This window comes from Gopherus flavomarginatus, chromosome 13, assembly GCF_025201925.1.
Source record: "Gopherus flavomarginatus isolate rGopFla2 chromosome 13, rGopFla2.mat.asm, whole genome shotgun sequence".
Classification (NCBI taxonomy): domain Eukaryota; kingdom Metazoa; phylum Chordata; order Testudines; family Testudinidae; genus Gopherus; species Gopherus flavomarginatus.
In genome coordinates, this window is record NC_066629.1 from 12,297,353 (window position 1) to 12,317,519 (window position 20,167).

Sequence of the window (20,167 nt, forward strand, 5' to 3'; positions counted from 1 at the left end):
ACACTATGGGTTGCCTTGGCTGGGACGGATGCAATATTCTGTTGGACCTAAAAGCGGTTCTGCTTTGCACAGTGGTACTGTGGGGCTCCGTTTGTGTTTCAGCCACCACCTCAGATGTGCTCTGCTGAGGAGTAAAACAAAGCACTGTAAACTCTTCCTGGGAGCTCATGCTGGGCTCTCTCCTTCAGCACCAGTAAAATAGCTTCCCCTGACTAGATCTAGCCCTCATGCCCCCTCTGCCACTGCCTCAGGCGTTGGTAAGTGAGTGGCTCTTAGCATCTCCCATTTCACAAGGACAGGCAGCATCTCGTGCTCAGCTCTGGGTTGCCTGGGCTTTGCTAACGAGCTGAGAATATTTCTATCATGATGTCAGCTGGGTTTGAAGGGGCTAAGATGCAGGGACTTTACAGAGCAGAACCACGCGTTCATGTCATGGAGGATGATGTATAAAGCCTTATTTACTCCACGTCAATCTGTGATGTAATTAACAGCCCTTCTAGCTGGAAGGGTTCTGGACTGGGAGGTTTGATTAAGATGTATATTTTTCCTCCTCTTTAACTGGGAATTCCTGTGTAACAATTAAAGTTAACTCTATTATGAAATAAATTCTGAGCCTTTGTCTACTGTGATGTTTCTCTTCTTGTAAATTAGTGAAACTACAACTAATAAAAGGTGATTGTGATTCCTTAGAGACGATTCCTTTTCTCGCTGCCTTTTTTGAACTGGTTATATCCAGAGCTTGTACATGCAGGTCTTTTGGGGACAGCATTTCCATTGACTTGGGTGGAAGTGACTATTAGTTGTTCGCATTGCAGTGAGGTGGAGAGGCCCCAGCCGAGAGCAGCGCCCTCTGCTGTTGGATACTATACACGTGCACAGAAAGACAGTCCCCGTCCACCAAGCTTCCAATCTAAGCAGAGAAGCAGACCAATGGAGGAAGATCACATCACCCTTATTTTATAGCTGGAGAACTGGGGCACAGAGATGAAGGGCCACGTTCTCTAATGGTCAGCACCCAGCACATACAGCTTTTTGGAAACTGCCCACTTATTTAGGTGCATCAATGGGAGCTGAACACTTCTGGAAATCTGGCCCCGTGTGGTGCCCAGGGTCCCTCAGGGTGTCTGTGCCAGGCCTTGGATCTAGCTCTCCTGAGTCCCAGTCTAATGCCTTACCCACCAGACCTTCCCCCTGCTGGATCCTATGACTTTGAGAGCAATGTCCACCAGGCTAGATGCAAGGGCTCCCACTCCATTGTGCTGAGCGGCCTGCTCTTAGTGGCATCGTGCTGCCCTGCTAGGCCTGTCTTCCCCCTTTTCCTCAGCCCTGGCTCCCTGGCCAGTCCTCTTCTGCAGGTAACTAGCTACCTATGGTACTTACATGGCCCCTATTACCCGAGTACTTGAACACCGTGACCTCACAGGTCGTTAATGGAGTTATCCTCCCATCACCTCTGCACGGCAGGGCAGTCCTGTTAACTCTATTGTAAGCTGTACAGACAATGGCAGAGCAGGGACCTACAAATCACTGGCTAGCACACTAACCCCTGGGCCATCTTCCCTCACTAGCAGCACCTGCCCCCTGTTTCCTCTCCACCTTCCCTGACATCACTCTGGGATGTATTAGCAGGAGTGTGTATCATAGAATCATAGGTTTCAGAGTAGCAGCCGTATTATATAGAATATCAGGGTTGGAAGGACCTCAGGAGCAAGATGTGTAGGCAAGACATGAGAAGTAATTCTTCTGCTCTGCTCTATGCTGATATGGCCTTAACTGGAATATTGTGTCCAGTTCTGAGTTCTACATTTCAGGAAAGATGTGGACAAATTGGAGAGAGTGCAGAGACTAGCAACAAAAATGATTAAAGGTCTAGAAAACAGGACCTCTGAGGGAAGATTGAAAGAAGTGGGTTTGTTTAGTCTGGAGAAGAGAAGACTGAGAGGGGACATGATAAGTTTTCAAGAACAGAAAAGGTTGTTATAAGGAAGAGGGAGAAGAAGTGGTGCTCTTAAACTTTGAGGCTATGACGAGAAACAATGGGCTTAAATTGCAGCAAGGGCAGTTTGGGTTGGACATTAGGAAAAACTTCTTGTCAGGGTGGTTAAGCACTGGAATAAATTGCCCAGGGAGGTTGTGGAATCTCCATCATTGAAGATATTTAAGAGCAGGTTAGACAAACACCTACCAGGAATGGTCTAGATAATAACTTAGTCCTGCTATGAGTGCAGGGGACTGGACCTGATGACCTCTCAGGGTCCCCTCCAGTCCTATGATTCTATGACATGGCAGTAGCTCTTCACAGAGGCAGTTGTGCTGACTCCTGCTTCTTGTTTCCAGCTGCTTTTAAAGCCTGACACCTACAGCTGCCAAGGGAGAGAGCCAGGACCATGTGCTCGGCCAGCTGGGTTGTAGTCCCCAGCTTAGGGCTTGTGGGTTCTAGCCTAGCACCACCCTGTCCTTCAGAGCAGCCTACTTCTGCAGAATCCCAACACCTTTAAAGCAAGAGCAATACACGGCGTTTACTTTTTAATTATAATCATTCCATTTCCTCTGCTTCATTCTGAATATGCCTTCCTCAGCCCCCTGGGCCTGCTGGTATTCTCACTTCCGGCGGGGGAAAAGTAACTCCACTGAGATCATTTATGCTAGAACAAATCAGGAGTATCTCCTCTGGCATCCATAGTTATACTGGGGTATAATTGCTATAAAACCAGAATGGCTACACTGGAGCAGCTGGACCCAAGAGAATGGCAGGGTGAGGATTACACTGGTCCAGATAAAAACCAGTTTCATGGGTGTTGCTCAATGGATCTGACAAATCACTAGAGCCATGAACAGTTTCAGCCATGATAACATTGGTGGGATGAGCGCAGAGCCGATCCAAGAGCAGTAGCTGGGTGTAGGCCAGTGGCCTGAATTCACCCCATGGATTTGATTGCTACATTTCTTAGTCGTCCTCTAACATCTTGTCATGGCTCGGCAGGGGAGCTGTGATCTTCCCATCCCTGCTCAGCAATCTGTCAGGGTCCTCCACTCAGGCAGAGCCAGGCAGGCTGGGCTTGGGGCCAGCGTTTCTTTTAGCTTCTCCTGTGGGTTCTATTTCTAGATAAGGGGAGAGAAGAGAAAGTCACCAGTGTATGTGGGTGATAGGGCTCTCCCTTCTCCCTTTATTTCTAAGGGATGTGACCAGTAGCTGTGGCACCTGCTCCCTGCCAGCCTAGCCCTCCCATCCCCCCTGTCTCAGACACTCAGGATACATTCTTTGCTGCAGGGATTGCTGTAGCAGAAGGGTCCAGCTAGGTTGGTACTCTTTGTCCAAGCGTGGCCACTTTGGCGGGCTCCAGAAAGAGGCATAATGTCCCCCGCTTCCCTCATTTCCTATCCCCCATGGAGTCTGTTCTTTGTGTAACAAAGGAGGGAATTTTCCCCAGCTCCAGCTGACACTAATGAGCACCCATACTAAAGCACGAAGACAGCTGGCTCTTGGCATCTGATCATAGCCAGCAACAGGGACTTACTACACTTGTATCATGTCCAGTGGCAGTGAGTTCCACTGTTTAATTATACATTGTACCCAGTTTCCTTTTATCCAGTCTACATTTCTTGCTTTTTGCCACTGTGTGCCATTTGTTCTCTTACAGGATGCTGAGATGGGCCACCCTCTTCCCCCTTCATTATTTCATTCAGCTAAAGGTATCGGGATCTCCTTCTATTCTCTTTCTAGCAAAGCAGCCCCAGGTTTTTACTGCTCCTGTTCCCTTCCACTCAGCTCCAACTCCCTTCTCTACAGTCTGGCTCTCCCCGCTGATGGGATCCAGCCCCTGGGTCACAGTTTGAAGAGTGATTGTTCTCTCTAGCCACCCTCACAGCTGTTACGTGGCCTCCAGGGGTCACTCTGTACTATGGCACGGCTGCAAGGACACCGGGAAGCTCCCTTAGCCTAACTCATAGACATTCCTGCTGCCTGTGGATAATCATTGGGCCAAGGAAAGAGCAACAACAAGGTATCAGGCAGGGATAGGATTTGAACTTGGGTCCCCCACATCCCAGGAGAGTAGCCTATAAGGGAGGCATGGCTGCTGGTAAGGGTTGGGCTGCCCCTTCAGGATGTTTCCAGCCATGAGCATGGCTGATAGTTACACCACGTACAGGTGACTCCTCTGATCCCCTAAGCTCCCCCTGCCTGCCATGCTCTGCTGCACTCCCCTCTTGAAAGGAAGCAAGCTATGGTTGTTGCTTGCTGGCCATCCAGGAGCTGAAGCAGCTGTTACCATGGTGACTGGGCTGATCATACTCAGCATGGCCGTGGTGTTTTTCAGCCAGCGATCTCAGGGCACTGCCTAAAGGGGGATAAGGATCATGCGCCCCATTTTACAGAAGGGGAGACTGAGGCACAGATGGGCAGGGGGAGAAATCACACAGCCAATAATGGCAGAACAAGGAAGAGAACCCAGGAGTCCTGGCTCCTAGGCCCGTGTTCTAACTCAGGACTGCATTGTCAGAGTGAGGAGGATGCACCTTCGATCAAGGCAGCAGCCCTGAGGCACACAGGACAGCTCCTGTCCGTGGGGACCAGCTGCCCATGCTGTACCTGGCCGGGGGCCCAGACAGGCCAAAGGACACCAGTTCAAGCTGGGATAGAGCAGGAGGTAGGGAACGGAGCGTGGCTGTAAACCTCCCCCAGAGCGCGAGCGGCCAGCCAGGCATTGCCCAGTGGCGCACCCCACATGGTGTGGGAACCAGCAAGCAGAATGGGGGCTGGAGAGAGAACTAGGCCTGGAAATCAAAGCGCTCAGACCAGACAGCAGCTGCCCCAGAGCGGTGCGGTGGGAACAAGACAAGAGGTATGTCAGAGGCTGCTGGTGCCTTTCGCTGGCCCAGTGGAGAGACACTGATGTGCCTGAGAGACATGGCTGAACTACGCAGTGTTCCCTTCGCAGGTGCCTCTGTTCCCACTGTCCTGCCTTGGCAACGTTTGCTCAGGGCACAGGAGAAAGGCACAGGGGAGCCCAGGCAGGAACCCCGCGTTTACAGCCAAACAGCTAACCACCAAGATGCATCACTTAGTGCCACACCCGAGATCCTTCGGTGACCATGGAGAAGCAGGGGCACAGGACTCCAAGCTGCTGCCCCATGGCCTGCAGGGTCTGACCCCCAGCAGTGACCCCCAACGGGCGGAGCTTCGGCTCCCTCTGAGCCTCGCAGGCAGCCTGGCTTTTAAGCTGCCAGCTCTCCAGTGAAGCTGCTTCAACTGTTACTATGACAGCCACCCACCCACATGCAAAATCCAGCCAGCCACAAAATCCCGGCTACCATGAAGCATCCACAACCTAGAAAGGTCCGGTTTGGACTTTCCACACCAACCCAAGAGGGGTCCTGTTATGCCCTGCAGTGGATGGTTGCCCTCTTGTGGTTCAGTGTTGGTCTGTGGCACACAGTGATCTTCTAGGTTCATTTCTATTGCAAAAGAAAAATTGGGGAACATGAGAAGGTTGTGGCGGGGGGGCCAGACGGGTTCCTCCCTCTGCACAGAGCTGGGCAGATCCTGAGGATATTCCCAGGGAGTTTTCTGAGCCTACCCTTGTGCCCCCAGCGCGTTTGTGTTCCACAAATATCCCAAGCAGCTTTTACCCACCAGGAGCAAGTTCCACAATTGGAAGAGTAGCCCACGCTCGGACATGGCTAGTCACAGAAGTCATCCAGTTGGGGAACAGAAAGAAGATCACATGACTTATGTAACTAACATGCAGTTTGAATTTTGTATTCTTAATGAGCTGCTGAGGAACGCCCTGCAATCAAGTAAGAAACATGGTTCTTGGGAGAGTACCCAGAGGTGCCGAGCAGAATGTGTGCCCCACACAAAACCCTGCCCCACCAGCTCGTTCAAGCGAATAAAGAAATTTGGGATATTACCAAATTCGCTCGAGAGCTTTGCAGGTTTCCAGCAGACAGGGTATTCACCACCAGCAAGGCTACAAGCAGCAGAGGGATAATTGGGCTGGTGCAGGGGGAGTGGAGAAGTAATGAGATGGAAGTAAAGAGAATTGAAGATGGCAGTCAAGAAGAGATCAGCGCCTGTAAGCTCTGGAATATTCCCCCAAAGGAAGCGACGGGAGCCTCCTTGCCCAAAATACTTAGAACTAGGCTGCTCAGGGCATGGAGGATCACCCAGTAGGAAGCTCTCCTGCCATGGCAGGCTGGCTACAGGCTAGGTGAGCAGGTAAGGTTTGTCCATCTCTGACTTCTAGCAGGAGGAATGGAGGCACTTTGACAGCACTACGTCAATTTTTCATCGACTTCCCAGTCCCACTGAGATTTCCATGCTTTGATTCAAAGCAACCCAGAGGGAGGGAGGAAGGTTCCATTCGTCTCTTACCTAGGATCTCGCTGCTTGGAGAAGGAGGGTTTCCTTCAGCCCCTGCAGCGCAAGCCGAGTGTTTCGGTTTGGATGTCTCCAAGCCAGCGAGGAGGGTCATGAAATCCACCACGGTGTCGATGTGCTGTGGGCTGGAGGTGACCTCCCTCAGCGCGCACACCGCGTTCAGTCTGCTGAAAGACTTGAGCTCAGAGATATTGGCCTGCAAGAACAGGAGGATGATGTTCAGGTCGTTCAAGGGGCAGGTCAGCATCTTCCTGCTGAGGAGGTCGAAGGCAGGCAGCATCTCGTAGATGGACAGGAGGCGCTTGTCCCACTGGAGGAGCTGCAGCATGTTGTAGATGACCACAGGTGCCAGGAGGACATAGCCACCCCCGTTGGAGATGCTGATCAGCTGGAAGACAGAGAAGAAGACCAGCTTGCAGGGAATCACATCGGGAACATGGGGCTCATCTCGCAGGAGCCCTGTCTTGATGGAGCAGCTGAATTCATCTTGGAAAAAGACGCGGAGGTGGAGGAATCCCAGGTAGAGACAGGTAGCAGTGATGAGCAGCAGCAGCAGCAGGTTCCGCAGCAGGTAGGCGCCCACCAGCGAGTGCGAGCGCTGCTTGCAGGCCAGGTACCGCTCCAGCAGTGGGAACTCAAAGTACCGCTCCCTGCGAGCCCTGGGGGAAAGACAGCGGGCTAGTTGGGGCCAGTTCCTCAGCTAGGGTAAATCACTTCACTGAAATCAGATTACACCAGCTGAGGACCTGGCCTGTAAATGCCACCTCTAGGGTTAAATGCCTGGGCCCCTGATGCCAAGGGCATGTAGTGCTGGATGGATCAGAACACTGCCCAGGGCATTAACCAGAATCACAGGGCCAGAGGGTTAGAAGGGACCTCAAGGGTCATCTAGTCTAGCCCCCAATGTGACTCGGGTGGATGGGTGAGTGTGTTTATACTCAGAACATGTTTTGATCAACTTTTTTCTTGTTTGTAGCCAACACATTTTAAGTAATTTTGTTTAATAAAAAGATCAGCCTTTAAATGCTGGTTTTGTGCATCTAATTGAATTTTAATTTCCACCCAAATGGAGCATGACGCAAATCACGAGGAAAAAATTAAATCCTTCTCTAGTCGCTAAAAATTGCAGCATTCACCCTTTTCTAGCATAATCAAAACGCAGAAACTAAGCAGCTGAAAAAACGTGCCTGGATAAAATGTAACCTCGTGGTTAGCAAAAAGTAATATGGGATTTAGGGCAAAGGCTATTATTTCAATCCACGTGTGAATGGCAACCCTCCAACGAGTATCAACCTTCCTTTAGGAAAATAACTCAAAAGTACAAAAGCAAAACAGGATTAAAATTGAGGCTTTAAATCAAGGGTTCCTGCCTGCTAATTTCCATCATGATTTAAATCAACCCCCCTCTCCCCTTCCAGTAGATTAAATGCAGAAGAGCTACATAAAGGACCTAATTCTGCCCACAAGCCAATCCCCTCGCACCCTCCACCCCGTCAATGGGAGTTTTGCCTGCATACAGGTGGTGGGACCCTAAGGAAACCATAGAGATGAGTTTCCTTAGGGTCCCATAGGGTTGTTCGAGACAGGAGCCCTCTTCCACCATGGTATCTGCAGCCCCCTGGCCTTCCACTATCAGCAGGATCCACACTGTGCATGCAGTTTATCCACAGCTGCTTCCTGGAGAAGAAGCCAGAGTCCTGGCTGCGGGGGGGAGAAGGGGGCAGGAGGCAGTTGGGGATGGGAGGAATCACATGTGGGGGGAAGGGGCAGTGGCCGTCAGCTGGGGCCCTGCACTGTTACCTCCCTGGGGGTCTGCTGACCCTAGGCCCAGCCCTGAGTGCTCTGTACCCCATTCACAGGCCCACCTCCAGCCCTGGGGCAACTCAGGCTTAGCCCCAGGTGGAGGGCGGCCCGTGCTGTGGATGGGATCAGACACACACATGCCAGACCAGATTGGACCACAGCCCCATGTGAGGTGGGGGCTTCCAGGCACAGATCTCATAGAATCGTAGAATATCAGAGTTGGAAGAGACCTCGGGAAGTCATCTAGTCCAATCCCCTGCTCAAAGCAGGACCAATCCCCAACTAAATCATCCCAGCCAGGGCTTTGTCAAGCCTGACCTTAAAAACCTCTAAGGAAGGAGATTCCACCACCTCCCTAGGTAGCCCATTCCAGTGCTTCACCACTCTCCTAGTAAAAGAAGTTTTTCCTAATATCCAGCCTAGACCTCCCCCACTGAAAGGAAAGGTCAAGGAGGGTCCTGAGGAGATGCCATCTGAAGTTGCTGGGGAATACCACAGGGGGAAACAGTCCCTCTGCCTGACCAGGGACTTGAACCCAGACCCTCAGATTAAAAATCTGATGCCCTGTGGAGGGCAAATCCTGCAGCCCATCCCAGGCTGCCACAGAGGGCTCTTCACAGGGGAGGGAGTGGGGCCCAGGTTATAGGGATCCACCACCCAGCTCCAGTCTGTCACCCTCCCCTCAGAATCCCTGTGTGCTGAGGAACCCACCCCCCCCCACACACACACACACACCAGGGCGGGCCTGAGGGCAGCCTCGGTGACGGAAGGTCCTGGTAGCATGGCCTCGGGGGAGCTGGGGCTGGGCGGGAACCTCAGTGCCGACAGGTTCAGAGGGCAGAAACCTGTCATGGAACCAGTCCTAAGGACATTCTCCAAGGAGACCCCTCCACCTTGCCCCACTATAGAGCTCTCTTTCCCTGGGTCTCCAAGAAAAAGGACCCCCTCCAGCGAGATGGTGGCTGCGGGACTACGCACGCTGGGAGTGGGAGGAGGAACCCAAAGGGTCAGTTCTCAAGCCACTGACTCACTTCTCAAACTCCTCCCAGAAGAGCCGGGCATCCGTGCTGGCTTGGCGGACCTTCACCATGTGCTGCACCAGGCGGATGGAGCGGTTGTAGGACTTGTCCAGCTCATCGATGATGAAGAGCAGGTCGCTGTTCAGCGCAGGCGCAGCTGTGTATCGCCACAGCAGGGAGGGCAGGTACATGGCCACCGCGATGAGCAGCAGGGAGTAGGGGAAGGCCTGGGCAAAAGACAATGCAATGGCTGAGGCCAGCTCGACCGGCGAGAGTGAGAGCAGAACAGCAGTCAGAACAGATTATAACAGGAGCATAAAAGGACAAGCCAGGAAGCAAGTCAAGGCTGTTCAGGGCTGCACATTCTACTCCTGAGGGTGTTCTGTGCCAAAAAAAATTAAAAATTCTGCACACAATATTTTACAATTCAGCAAACTTTTGCAAATTTTATTTGTCAAATACATTTGCAGGCTCCATCATGGCGTTGGGGAGCACCGATCACTGGCTGCCCAGAGGTGGGAGATCACTGTGCAGCTCCCCACACCGAGACATGACTCAGTCGTGAGGCTGCACCTGACCCTGACACAGCGCAAGGACTGGGCCTGCCCCAGAAACACCCCAGGGCTCTGCCCCTCCATGCCAGGTGCGGGCAGGCAGGCAGGCTCAGCAAGGCAGGATCTAAGTGTGAAGGAGCTTAGTGTGGGGGGATCCAGGTGTGGGTTGAGACCATTCTGTGGGGTAATCTGGGTGCGAGTGGCTCAGTGAGGAATCCGGGTGCAGGGGGAATCTGAATGCACAGGGGCTTGTTGGGAGCTTCTGAGTAGATGGGGGAGCAGCTGTACAGAGATCCCTTCTCCTGCAGCTGAGAAGCAATGAGGGCAGGAAGCATAGGTTGAGTTTCCTGCAGCGGGGGGAGAAATCTGGGGGTGGGTCTGACCCAGCCCCAGATGCCGTGAAGAGGAAGAGGAAGTCCCGTTCTCCCTAGCCCAGCTGGGACTAGCAGCTGAGCCCAGTGCAAGGTAGGAGCCACTAGCCAGGTCTTCCTCAGTCCCGCCCCCTGCCCCATAGTGATTTACTGCCCTGGGCACCTGAAACATACTGCTGGGCAGGGTCGCATGACTACTCTGCAGGGAAGCAAAGAAATCTGTGGGGGACATAAATTCTGCACATGGGCAGTGACACAGAATGCCCACAGGAGTAACATTCAGGAGGCAGGGAATGGTCAGGCTAAGGCTGAACAGCGGATTAGGAGTTGCAGCCCTGAGACCTAACCCCAGATATAATGATACCGAGCGATTACACAGCTCTTCCCACCTGACCATCTCCAAGAGCTTTACAATGGCTCATCCTCCCCATCTTACATATGGGGAAACTGAGGCATGGAGCAGGGTAGGGACTTGGTCTAGGTCCCACAGGGAGTCAGTGGCAGAGCTAGGGATTGAATCCAGTTATCCTTAGTCCCAGTTCAGTGCCCATGAGGCCTCCAGGGTGGGGGAGCTGGACAGACCCACGGGAACTCAAGCCCCAAACAAGATTGCTCTCCAAATGAGCCTCACAGATCAGGACAATCCATTTGGCCCCTGGGAGCTGATGCAGGGTTTGCAGGGTAAATAGAGGAGATCCTGGGTGGGGGATTCTTGGAAACAGCAGAGATGGTTTTTGCTTCTACACAGAGGTGGTTTGTTCAGAAGCTCTGCGGGGGCTGCTCCCAAACACACAGAAGTGGCATTGAGGCCTCTCTGCCCAATGAAGTGACCATGACCATATCTTTGAGATCTGGACCTTGAAGAGTCGCTGCCTTGTGACACCCAGGCTGGGTCCCTGCCATGGACTCTGCACGGGGCTGCCCCTGGAGACCACTGGACAGTTTCAGTTGGTGCAGAATGGAGCTGCCCAGCTGAAGGGCAGAGCTGGCCGCAAGGAGCATGCTACAGCAGAACATAACCACACTGACCCTCTAGTCACTTCTGGAGCCGTTTGCCCTCGATTACACAAGACCTCGGTGGCTGGAGCCTGCCTGTCAGGTATAAATCTCCCTGTCGCATGCCAGGGCCATGATGGAGATCAGCAGGGATTCCACCAGCTGGGGCTGAGGGCAGGGCTTCCTGCTGTGGGGCAAATTGGTCTGGCACAGTCCCTTAGGGTGCAGTGCAAAGTCCAGCCTGTCCCTCTTGCCTTTGGCTGACAAGGGGGTGGGGAGCACTGTATCCTGATGAGCTGTGTTCTTCGTCTGGGTCCCTTGCCCACCTGAATGCCACTGGCCCTGGAGATGCTGCATCAGGGGCTGATTTTCAACTCCTTGAACTGCAAAGCTCCCCTAACCCATCAGCCCCACTACCTTGAGAGTCCAGAGGGATTTGGCTGTAGTGTTTCCAGCAGCATCAAATTCATAGTGGATCAAGGAATCCCAGCAAGACGTATCAACGTATGCAGACTGCTTCCCTGTGAAGTTGGCGGGCGAGAAACAGCTGATCTGGGTCCCTGGAACAAAGCGCAAGTGGTTACAGCAAGAGGGAGGAGCTGCTGGACCCACAGGTGGGGATTCCTCCCACCACCATCCCCACTAATGTGGAACCCTGCTGCTCTGGAATCACTGCGGTGAATGTGTCCAGCAGCCACATTCCAGCCCACGCCCCTCCCAGCCTGCAGCCACCCTGTCTACACTGCCCCTTCTGTTATGCAGTGTAGATAGCACCCCCTTGTGGGCACAGAGCAGCCAGCAATGCTGTGCTGTCAGCGCCATCTGGGATTGCATGGGCCCCAATTTTAAACTCGGTGACAACACAGCAACATCTCTGCTGGCTGGGGTCATGCTGGCTGTGGCCAGGCTGCCTGATTCCCTGCAGGCTGGAGCTGTGTGTTGTCCACACTCTTCACAGCTGCCTCAGGACTACGCATAGGCGCCGACTCCATGGGTGCTCTGGGGCTGGAGCACATACGGAGAAAAATTAGTGGGAGCCCTGCACCCACCAGCAGCTCCCCATGGCCTCGCCCCGCCCCACTGCTCCAGCTCACCTCTGCCTTCTCCGCGAACACGCTCCCGCATCCTGCTTCTCCCCACTCCCTCCCAGCACTTGCGCCGCAAAACTGCTGTTTCGCAGGGCAGGGAGGGAGGGGGAACGCGGTACACTGGGGGAAGAGGCAGGGCTGGGGCAGGGATTTGGGGAAGGGATCCAATAGGGGCAGGGAAGGGGCGGAGTTGGGGTAGAGACTTTGAGGAAGCGGTTGGAATGGGAGCGGGTCCAGGGGCAGAGGGGCATGAGCACCCAGTGGCGCCGGAGAAAGTTGGCACCCCTGGGGTATCCCCTCCCTCCCGGTCTCCCCAACAGCCCATGTAACACAGTCGTCCGGGCACAACTGGTCTTGCCCTGGCCCAAAAGGGTGATAGAGTCCCTGTGGCAAAGGCACCTGCCAGCCCAGGAACGGCCTCACTGGCAAAGCCAGGCTTGGCAGGAAAGTCTGGCTCCAGCCAGCACCGAGGATCAAGCAGTATGATATGAGTGGTTCAGCACAGCCTCGCTGAGCTCGTATACTGCCATCCTGCCTGCAGCCACACCAGTGCCTCCCTACACCTGTTCAGTTGCAAGGCACTCTGGGTACTTACCCCACAAACCAGTGGCCACTGCAGGGGTGGCAAGGCAGGAGTGGTCTGGTGAGCTCCTATAGACCACTGGCTAAGGGATCCTTCTCTGCTCCCCGTCCATCTTCCCCCCCCCACCCCCCCGCCATGCAGGCCATGCCTCCAGGGTCCGGGACTCTGCTGACTCCAGCTGTCATGTCACACTATGTGCTCAGACGGAGTTGCAAGCTTGCTGATGGGGTTGATGCAGCAGGAATGCAGCTACCCATCCCTTCTCCAGGCCTGTTAGTTTTGGAGGAGGCCAGAGGAACTGGCAGCTGAGGGACTGGGGAAGTGCTATGCTCCTAATGCAGCAGCCCCAGCCGATGGGCTACAGGTGGGTCACTAGCTGAGATGCCTATTCTGTCAAACCCCAGGCAGCAAATCAGGCTAGACTTCGCTGCTGGTAAACACAAGTGCAGTTGTCGGCTCAGGCCAGGCCAGCTAGGGTGCATTTACCTGCCATCTTGCCCAAATCATGATTTAGGTTTGGAAGGGGCTACCAAGGAACCAGCTTTGCTAATGAAGGCATTTGAGATGATCCTGTCCCTGAAGATTTCATTCCTGTAACACCATGTTCTGATGCTTTACATATACACAGAGTGAGCCACAGCTCTAACACCGTGAATAGCCTACAGAACAGTAGAAAGCCCATCAACTAGACTATTTCAATGTCCATTCAGGAGACCAATAACCTGGTGGCACCTCAATCTATGTTATAATCAAGGAACAAGCCAGCAAAAACACATCCATTTTATTCTCTCTGACTCCACCCGGCCTCCTGAACATTGAGTCCAAGAACAAATTTCTGAGGCAGGATGGAAATTACATCCACAAACCTCACATTTTCTAGTCAGACATACACAAATAGCCCCAAACACACGTGTCCTCTGCTCCCGTGACTAGAGACCAAAGCTTTCCTGGCAGAAATGTTAAATCACTGGCAACACAGGAGCTTAGATTCACAGATTTTAAGGCCAGAAGGGATCTCTCCTGAATAACACAGGCCTTTTACCCCTGTATTGAGCCCAATGACTTGTGTTTGGCTAAAGCATCTTTCAGAAAGCTATCCAGTCTTGATTTGAAGACTAGAGAGTCCACCACTTCCCTTAGTAGTTTTTTCCAGTGGCTGAATACCATCAGGCCTCATACCGATTCCTACAGAACTCCAGCGTAACACCCACATTCAATGAAGGTTCCCCACTGACAGCTACTTTCTGAGATCTGTCAGTTCGTTTCTAATCCATTTAATGTGAGTTCTATTGCTACCGTGGAGTGCTAAATTTTTTACATTAGAATGTTGCATGGTGCTAAGTCAAACACCTTACAAAAGTTTATTATAACTGACATACTTAGTTGGGTCATCCTGCTTGCTCTTTTTTAATATTATCACAACACTAGCACTCTTCCAGTCTTTTTGAAGTCCCCCAAGATTCTGAGATTTATAAAAAAAAATTAATATCAGCTGGCCAGAGATCTCCTCAGCCAGCTCTTTTAGGACTCTTGGTTACAAGTTTTCCAAGCCTGCTGATTTTAAAAATTTATCCCTAGATTTTCCACACTTCATAACTTCTAATTTCTATCAATTACTGTAGATTTTTTTCCATTTGTTATATATTGCTTTCTTATTGCTAATTGCTGCGTTCATTTTGCCACTGAACCAGGATGACTGTTAGCCAAAGCTGCTCTCTTTCTCAATTGTGGAATCACAGCTTTTTGGCCAACTAATACATTCTTTTTAAAAGAACCCCCAGTTTTCATTCACAGTTTTCTAAGTTTTTCTTTCCAATGCCAGTGATCATTTTCCTCAGTTTAGGGAAATGAGCCCTTTTGAAACATCAAGTGCTTTTGGTGGAGGGATAGCTCAGTGGTTTGAGCATTGGCCTGCAAAACCCGGGATTGTGACTTCAATCCTTAAGGGGGCCATTTAGAGAACTGGGGTAAAAATCTGTATGGGGATTGGCCCTGCTTTTGAGCAGGAGGTTGGACTAGATGACCTCCTGAGGTCCCTTTCAACCCTGATATTCTATTACTGGTTGGGCCTGGCCTCGACTTGCCCATCAAATGTAATCAGCTTCTGATCACTACCCCCTAGACAACCATCAACTTCAGTCCAGTGGTAATTCATCTTTACTTATTAGAATGAGTCCAAATACACTTACCTGGTGTTAGAGGCAACACCCTTTGTGTTAGAACATCATCGCTCATAAAAGAAGCTAATGATATTTTACTACTGGCTCCATGAGACCTTCAGCAGATGTCTCCCAAACTGAAGTCTCTCATAAGACCACAACTTTTCTGATCACACATTACAGTAAGGTTGATCCAGGGGTTGCTCCCCTGGTCCAGCCTGCCTTGTATTCATTCTCTGATCAGAACCATAACTTGTACAAGTTAGTGAAAAAATCATCTTGATAGTTAATTACATAGCAATATGCATTTGGGAATATTTCTTCATAGTCCCAGCTAAGCAATGGTTGGCTTCTGTCATGAAGTGAGTATCCCTCATAAATGTCTCTCACAGCAGGTCTAATTGTCAAGGATATTCTTAATATTCAGGGAAACGTCTAACACTGTTATGGAAGACGCTTAGCAGGTTCCCTCTCTAACATCATGTGGAGGGGAGTTCCACAGGCTAAACACACATTGTGCAAATAGGCATCTCCCTTTTGATTGTACTAGATGCTCTCTCTCTTCCAGGAGCAACAACTGAACCAACAAAGGGGACTTAAGAAAAATTGTGACATAACCCGCTTATCTACCCCCACACACCCCTCTCTCAGCAAGAACACAGGGCATATAGCAGTGGAATGGACAGAAAGAGGTAGAAAGCAAGGAAGCCAGCCCAAAGCCTCTGAAGGCAAAAACAGATCATCCTCCAAGTCCATGTTTAGCTTGAGGTTAAGATGCATTCAATTGTGTTATCAATGAAACTTTGTGTAATAGGATCCCAGGCCAAGTCCTATAACTGGGGAAAGAAGAGTCAATTCACGCACTGTCAGCATTCCAGTGCTAGCTGGGCTGGCTCCCCAAGGGGCTGCAGCGACAGAGAAAACCACAGCCTTCGAGAACATCCAGGGGCAGGAGAGAGAGAGAGCGGACTGAACGAGACCACCCCATAACGCAGGCAACCAGCTAGTGAAGTGCAATGCCAACCACGTCAGCACAAGAACTGGGAACCCCGAGGAGAGGGCAGCAGCCGTTGTTTTTGTCAGAATTGTGGCAAGTTATGTCCAAGGTTATATGCTGGCTAAGGAACGGTCCCACCAGCAGCAGCACCCTACTTAGATCAGAAGCTCTTTGGGGCTTTCTGTTCTCTTTGCACAGTGCCTTGAACCATGGGGCCCTGGGCCGTGACGAGGGCTCCAAGGCACTATTGCAACACAGATGATAAACACCACAGATTCTCCAGTGGAGCACAGAGTGTTCACAGGAACATAGGAACTGGCAGCCTGGATCAGACCGAGGTCTATCTAGCTCAGTGGCCTGGCTTAGACAGCGACCAGAACCAGATTCTTCAGATGGAAGAACCTTGCAGTGGCAGATGTGGGACAGTCAACACCCCATTAAGGTCTCACCCTAACTCCTAGTAATTAGAGGGTGGAGCAAAAACCGAAATAGCACAAGGTTTTAACATCCTTCTGAAACTATTCCACACCCCCAGAACTCTGACTAGTTCCCCATAAACACCCCCTCACTCCTTGAACCTTCCACGTACCTGTGATGCACTAGCGGAACTAGAGCCAGTGGGGTCCGTGCTGCATACCCTACTCCTGCCCTAGATCTTTCTACCCTTAATGATGATCTAAACCCAGTCCCGATAACACAACACCCTGCAACTTACCCATGGAAAACTCCCGCGCAAATGCCAGGGACACCAGGAACAGGGGCAGGCCCACCGCAACAAACTTCACAACGCGGTCGCACGGTAACTCCAGGCGAAGGCCTTTGGCTCGGGAGCCGCTGGGTTCCGGGAGCAAAGCATCAGAGAGCATGTACTCGGCCGCCGTATGTGCGATAGACATGACTCCAGGAGTAGAGAAGACGCAGATGCTGCTGCTGTTTATGGCTTGATCCCGGCCGAGCGGTAGCTAGCAGGGCACGAGCACTTGTGGGGTTGAAAGCTGTATTTGCCCAGTATTATGTACCAGGCAGTGGTAAATGACACCATGTACATTGCTAATTACAAGGGAAGCCTTTTCTCTAGGAAAGTTACAAATAGCCTTTCCTCAAATAGAGCAAGCAGAGTCGCAGCAGCAGGGCCTCACTGATTGCTGAGCCCTGGCATGCCTCACCCAGCCACAGGCAACCCCACAAAAGCCTGCGTCCTTGTGGTTTTACAGCCTTCTCTCATAAACAGATTTATTTCTAGCAGCGATTTTAAGGGGTGTGGAGCCGCTGGGCTATTTTCACATCCAGTAATGAGCAGGAGGGTTGGCAGGGAGGCACAATCCCAGGCCCAGCTCCCATGCCTGGGGGTAGGCGATGCATGCACGTGTCAGCTGTAATGACCTCTGACACTCATGCGAGGTGAGTGATTCTCAGCCAGGCAGATCCCCAGCCCTGCGGGCAGCCATTAGTGGCACGATACAGCGGGGCCTTTCTACAGCCTGACACTGCCCCAGGCACAGCAGGGCTGCAAGGCAAGGATGGTAGGCGTTTACCAGGCCAAGCCCTAGCCTCCAGTAGACACTCACGCATGCACCTACTTGAGGGAAAGGACACCGCTGAGCACAAGAGCTGACGGCCCCTCAGGGCAGGTAGAGAGGAGTGGGCAAGGAACCCTTACTAGGGATCTGCAGATCTAGTGCATAGGGCAGATTTTCAAAGATATCGAGGTACCTCACTGGTCCACCCTCTTCTCCAGAGCCAGCAGCCTTTGACCTGTGACTCTGCTTCTAGAGGTCCCAGTGCAGTTTTTTCCACATCATTTCCTCCTGCTGGTTGCATGGACAGTTGTAGTCTTTCAGGGACAAGAGCCACGGTAGCAATCCCACTGCCCCATCCCCCTGCTCAGGTCGCCCATGCCAGACCCAACTTGGTGCAGCACTCTGCCTAGTTAAGCTCAGTGGCAGGTCCCTTGCTCCCCCATCCCCAAACAGCCACCCCTTTATAAGTTGACCTGCTTGCTCAGGATTTCACCCCTACCCCATGGCCAAACCCTGCTGAGCCTCCCCCACGCAGGCTTGTCAGAGGCACTTGAGTATAAAAGGCGCCCAAGCTTGTGCGCCTGGGCTCTTAGCAGGCCTCTCTGGTTGCTTGGCCACTCTAGCCCCTTGCTTTGGCTGCAGCAGCTTCTTGCCCAGCCATCCTCACCCCTCCCTATCCAAGCCCGGGGACAGGTGCAGACCTTCTCCTGGCTCTCCTGACGGGTCCATACCACCTTTCTGGAGAGACTAACCCTGGAAAAGAGAGGGGGTCTAGCCTGGATGAGTCCCAAGAGACTATCTCCTTGTTCTGCAGCTGTCTGTCCATCATCTCTTTGCCACGGGCCCCCACTGAATTAGCAGGGGCAGGACCCTGTTAGATCCCTCTGGACAGAAGTTTAGACCTCGCTTTGAGTTACTTACAGCACATCAGCGTGTCTCACTCTATGGCCATGGACAAGCGCAAGAATGGAGTGGAGGGGTCAGTGAGATGCTCTCCTTCCAGTCGTAAGCCAAATAGGACACACCTGGAGATCTCCTTAAGATTCCAGCCACATGGACAATCCAGTATTTAACACAACTCCTCCCCACCCTGCAAAACCAGAAACCGTCAAACCCTAGTGTACCACCACTTAACCTCTCCCCTCCCAGCCACTGCTCAACAAGGACCTGGGGCTTTGCCCTATGTCCTCACGGTCAGCAAACCTGTGCCCCACTGGATCAAAGGAGTGCGTGTGGCGGCTGGGGGCAGGATAAACTGTAGAGATAAGAGCCCTCTAGTAAGGACGCCATGCCCCCTCTCAAACCCCTCTGCAGAGGAAAGCCCTAGGCCAGCATGAGTTAATGAACTCTCCCATCTGGCCCGCACGCTGACATCTTAGACATGGCAATGGTTACTTTACATGGGCTCAGCTGTCTCTGTCCTACAATGGGCCTGTGCTGTGCTGTAGCCAGGGTAGGCTCTGTGGTGGAGGGAAGGATTAACTGATTCTAAGTCAGAGATCATAGTCTGGCTGTATAACACAAGTCACAGGAGGGTTAACCCCTTTCTATGGAGAGCAAGCACTAGAACCGTTGTGACACACAGACAGGGCAAGGCTGTATGGGGCTGGCTGGCAAGAATCACCATCCCCTGCCCCGTGCTGAGCTCCGCTGAGGGGGTTTTATGTTGATCTTGCATTTCACAGTTTGTCTTAGAATGAATTTGCTGTTGTGCCATCGAAGAATTGGGTGTCACAGCACAGCACCCAGGGTTCTTGCCGGGCCGCTAGGGAAAACCTGCTTCTACAGGGCTGGAAGCAAGCTGCAGAGCTGAGGGAATCCCAGCAGGAAGGCAAGTTATGTTGCCACGGGAGCTGTGGGCAGGGGGGCGGGAAAGCTCCAGCACAAAACTGCATGCATTCTGTGCAGTCTCTTGGCCAAGGCAAAGCCACGGCTGTATTTACACTGTGTGGTTTACAAATGAACATTACAAACGTCTGTGGCGGCGAAGAGCTCAGATCCCAGACACGGGCCTGCCCCATGGTCAACTGCCTGAATACACATTCCTGCCAGAATGGCAGCTCAGATAGAGCAATTCACAGAGCTCCTGCCTGTAGGGAAGGGCTGTGCTGCCCCACTCCATGCACCCTGGGCCCTGGCCATGCTGCCAGCAGTATGGAGTGTGAATGGGGCTAGCACCAGAATGCAGCCCCTGATGGAATTAAATGAGGGGAGGCTGCGAGACTTGTGACTCCACCTCTTATGAAATCAGAGATTAGCTCCAAAATTTGGAGACTTCCCCGTCCCCAGCAGTGTGCATCTCCGGCCAGGGTCATAGAAAGAGGGCACAGCTGCCCCAGAGCCCCCTTCCCCACCCCTCGAACACCAGGGTCACCGAGTGCACCCGTGGCCCTGTAGGGTCCCTTCAACACACGGTGAGCTTGGGGAAACCCACCTCATTTGTGAGCAGGATCCCAGCCTTGCACTTCCCTCCTCTCCCTGGGTCACACACCCAGCCCGTCAATACCTCCAGCCCAGGGCTTTAGAGGGGAAGCTGAGCCCCACCAGCTTAGCCCAGCAGTCAGTCACTCCTCCCAAGCAGGGTTTCGCAGCACAGTGCACAGCAAAATGGGTCATTCTGGTGCCTCTTGCTGGTGGCAGCTGATATCTCAGTGGTGGGAAGCCCCATGGCAGAGACAACCTGGCTTTCTCCCAG

General features: G+C 52.4%; 1 protein-coding gene across 2 annotated transcripts; it reads right to left on the reverse strand.

Moving 5' to 3' along the window:
* Window positions 1–1,374: 1,374 nt before the first annotated feature.
* On the reverse strand, window positions 1,375–20,114 carry PANX3 (pannexin 3). 2 transcript variants are annotated; one of them, XM_050921683.1, is made up of 6 exons: window positions 19,979–20,114; window positions 16,668–16,914; window positions 11,543–11,685; window positions 9,217–9,431; window positions 6,377–7,041; window positions 1,375–3,102 (listed from the first exon to the last, which is right to left on the reverse strand). In XM_050921683.1, exons 2-6 carry the CDS (start codon window positions 16,846–16,848, stop codon window positions 3,035–3,037), a joined length of 1,272 nt encoding a protein of 423 aa, XP_050777640.1. In that variant the 5' UTR covers window positions 16,849–16,914; window positions 19,979–20,114; the 3' UTR covers window positions 1,375–3,034. The 2 variants fall into 2 exon arrangements, with proteins under 2 accessions (XP_050777640.1, XP_050777639.1); XM_050921682.1 differs by having other exon boundaries at window positions 16,668–18,562; window positions 19,907–20,114.
* Between the last annotated feature and the right edge of the window lie 53 nt (window positions 20,115–20,167).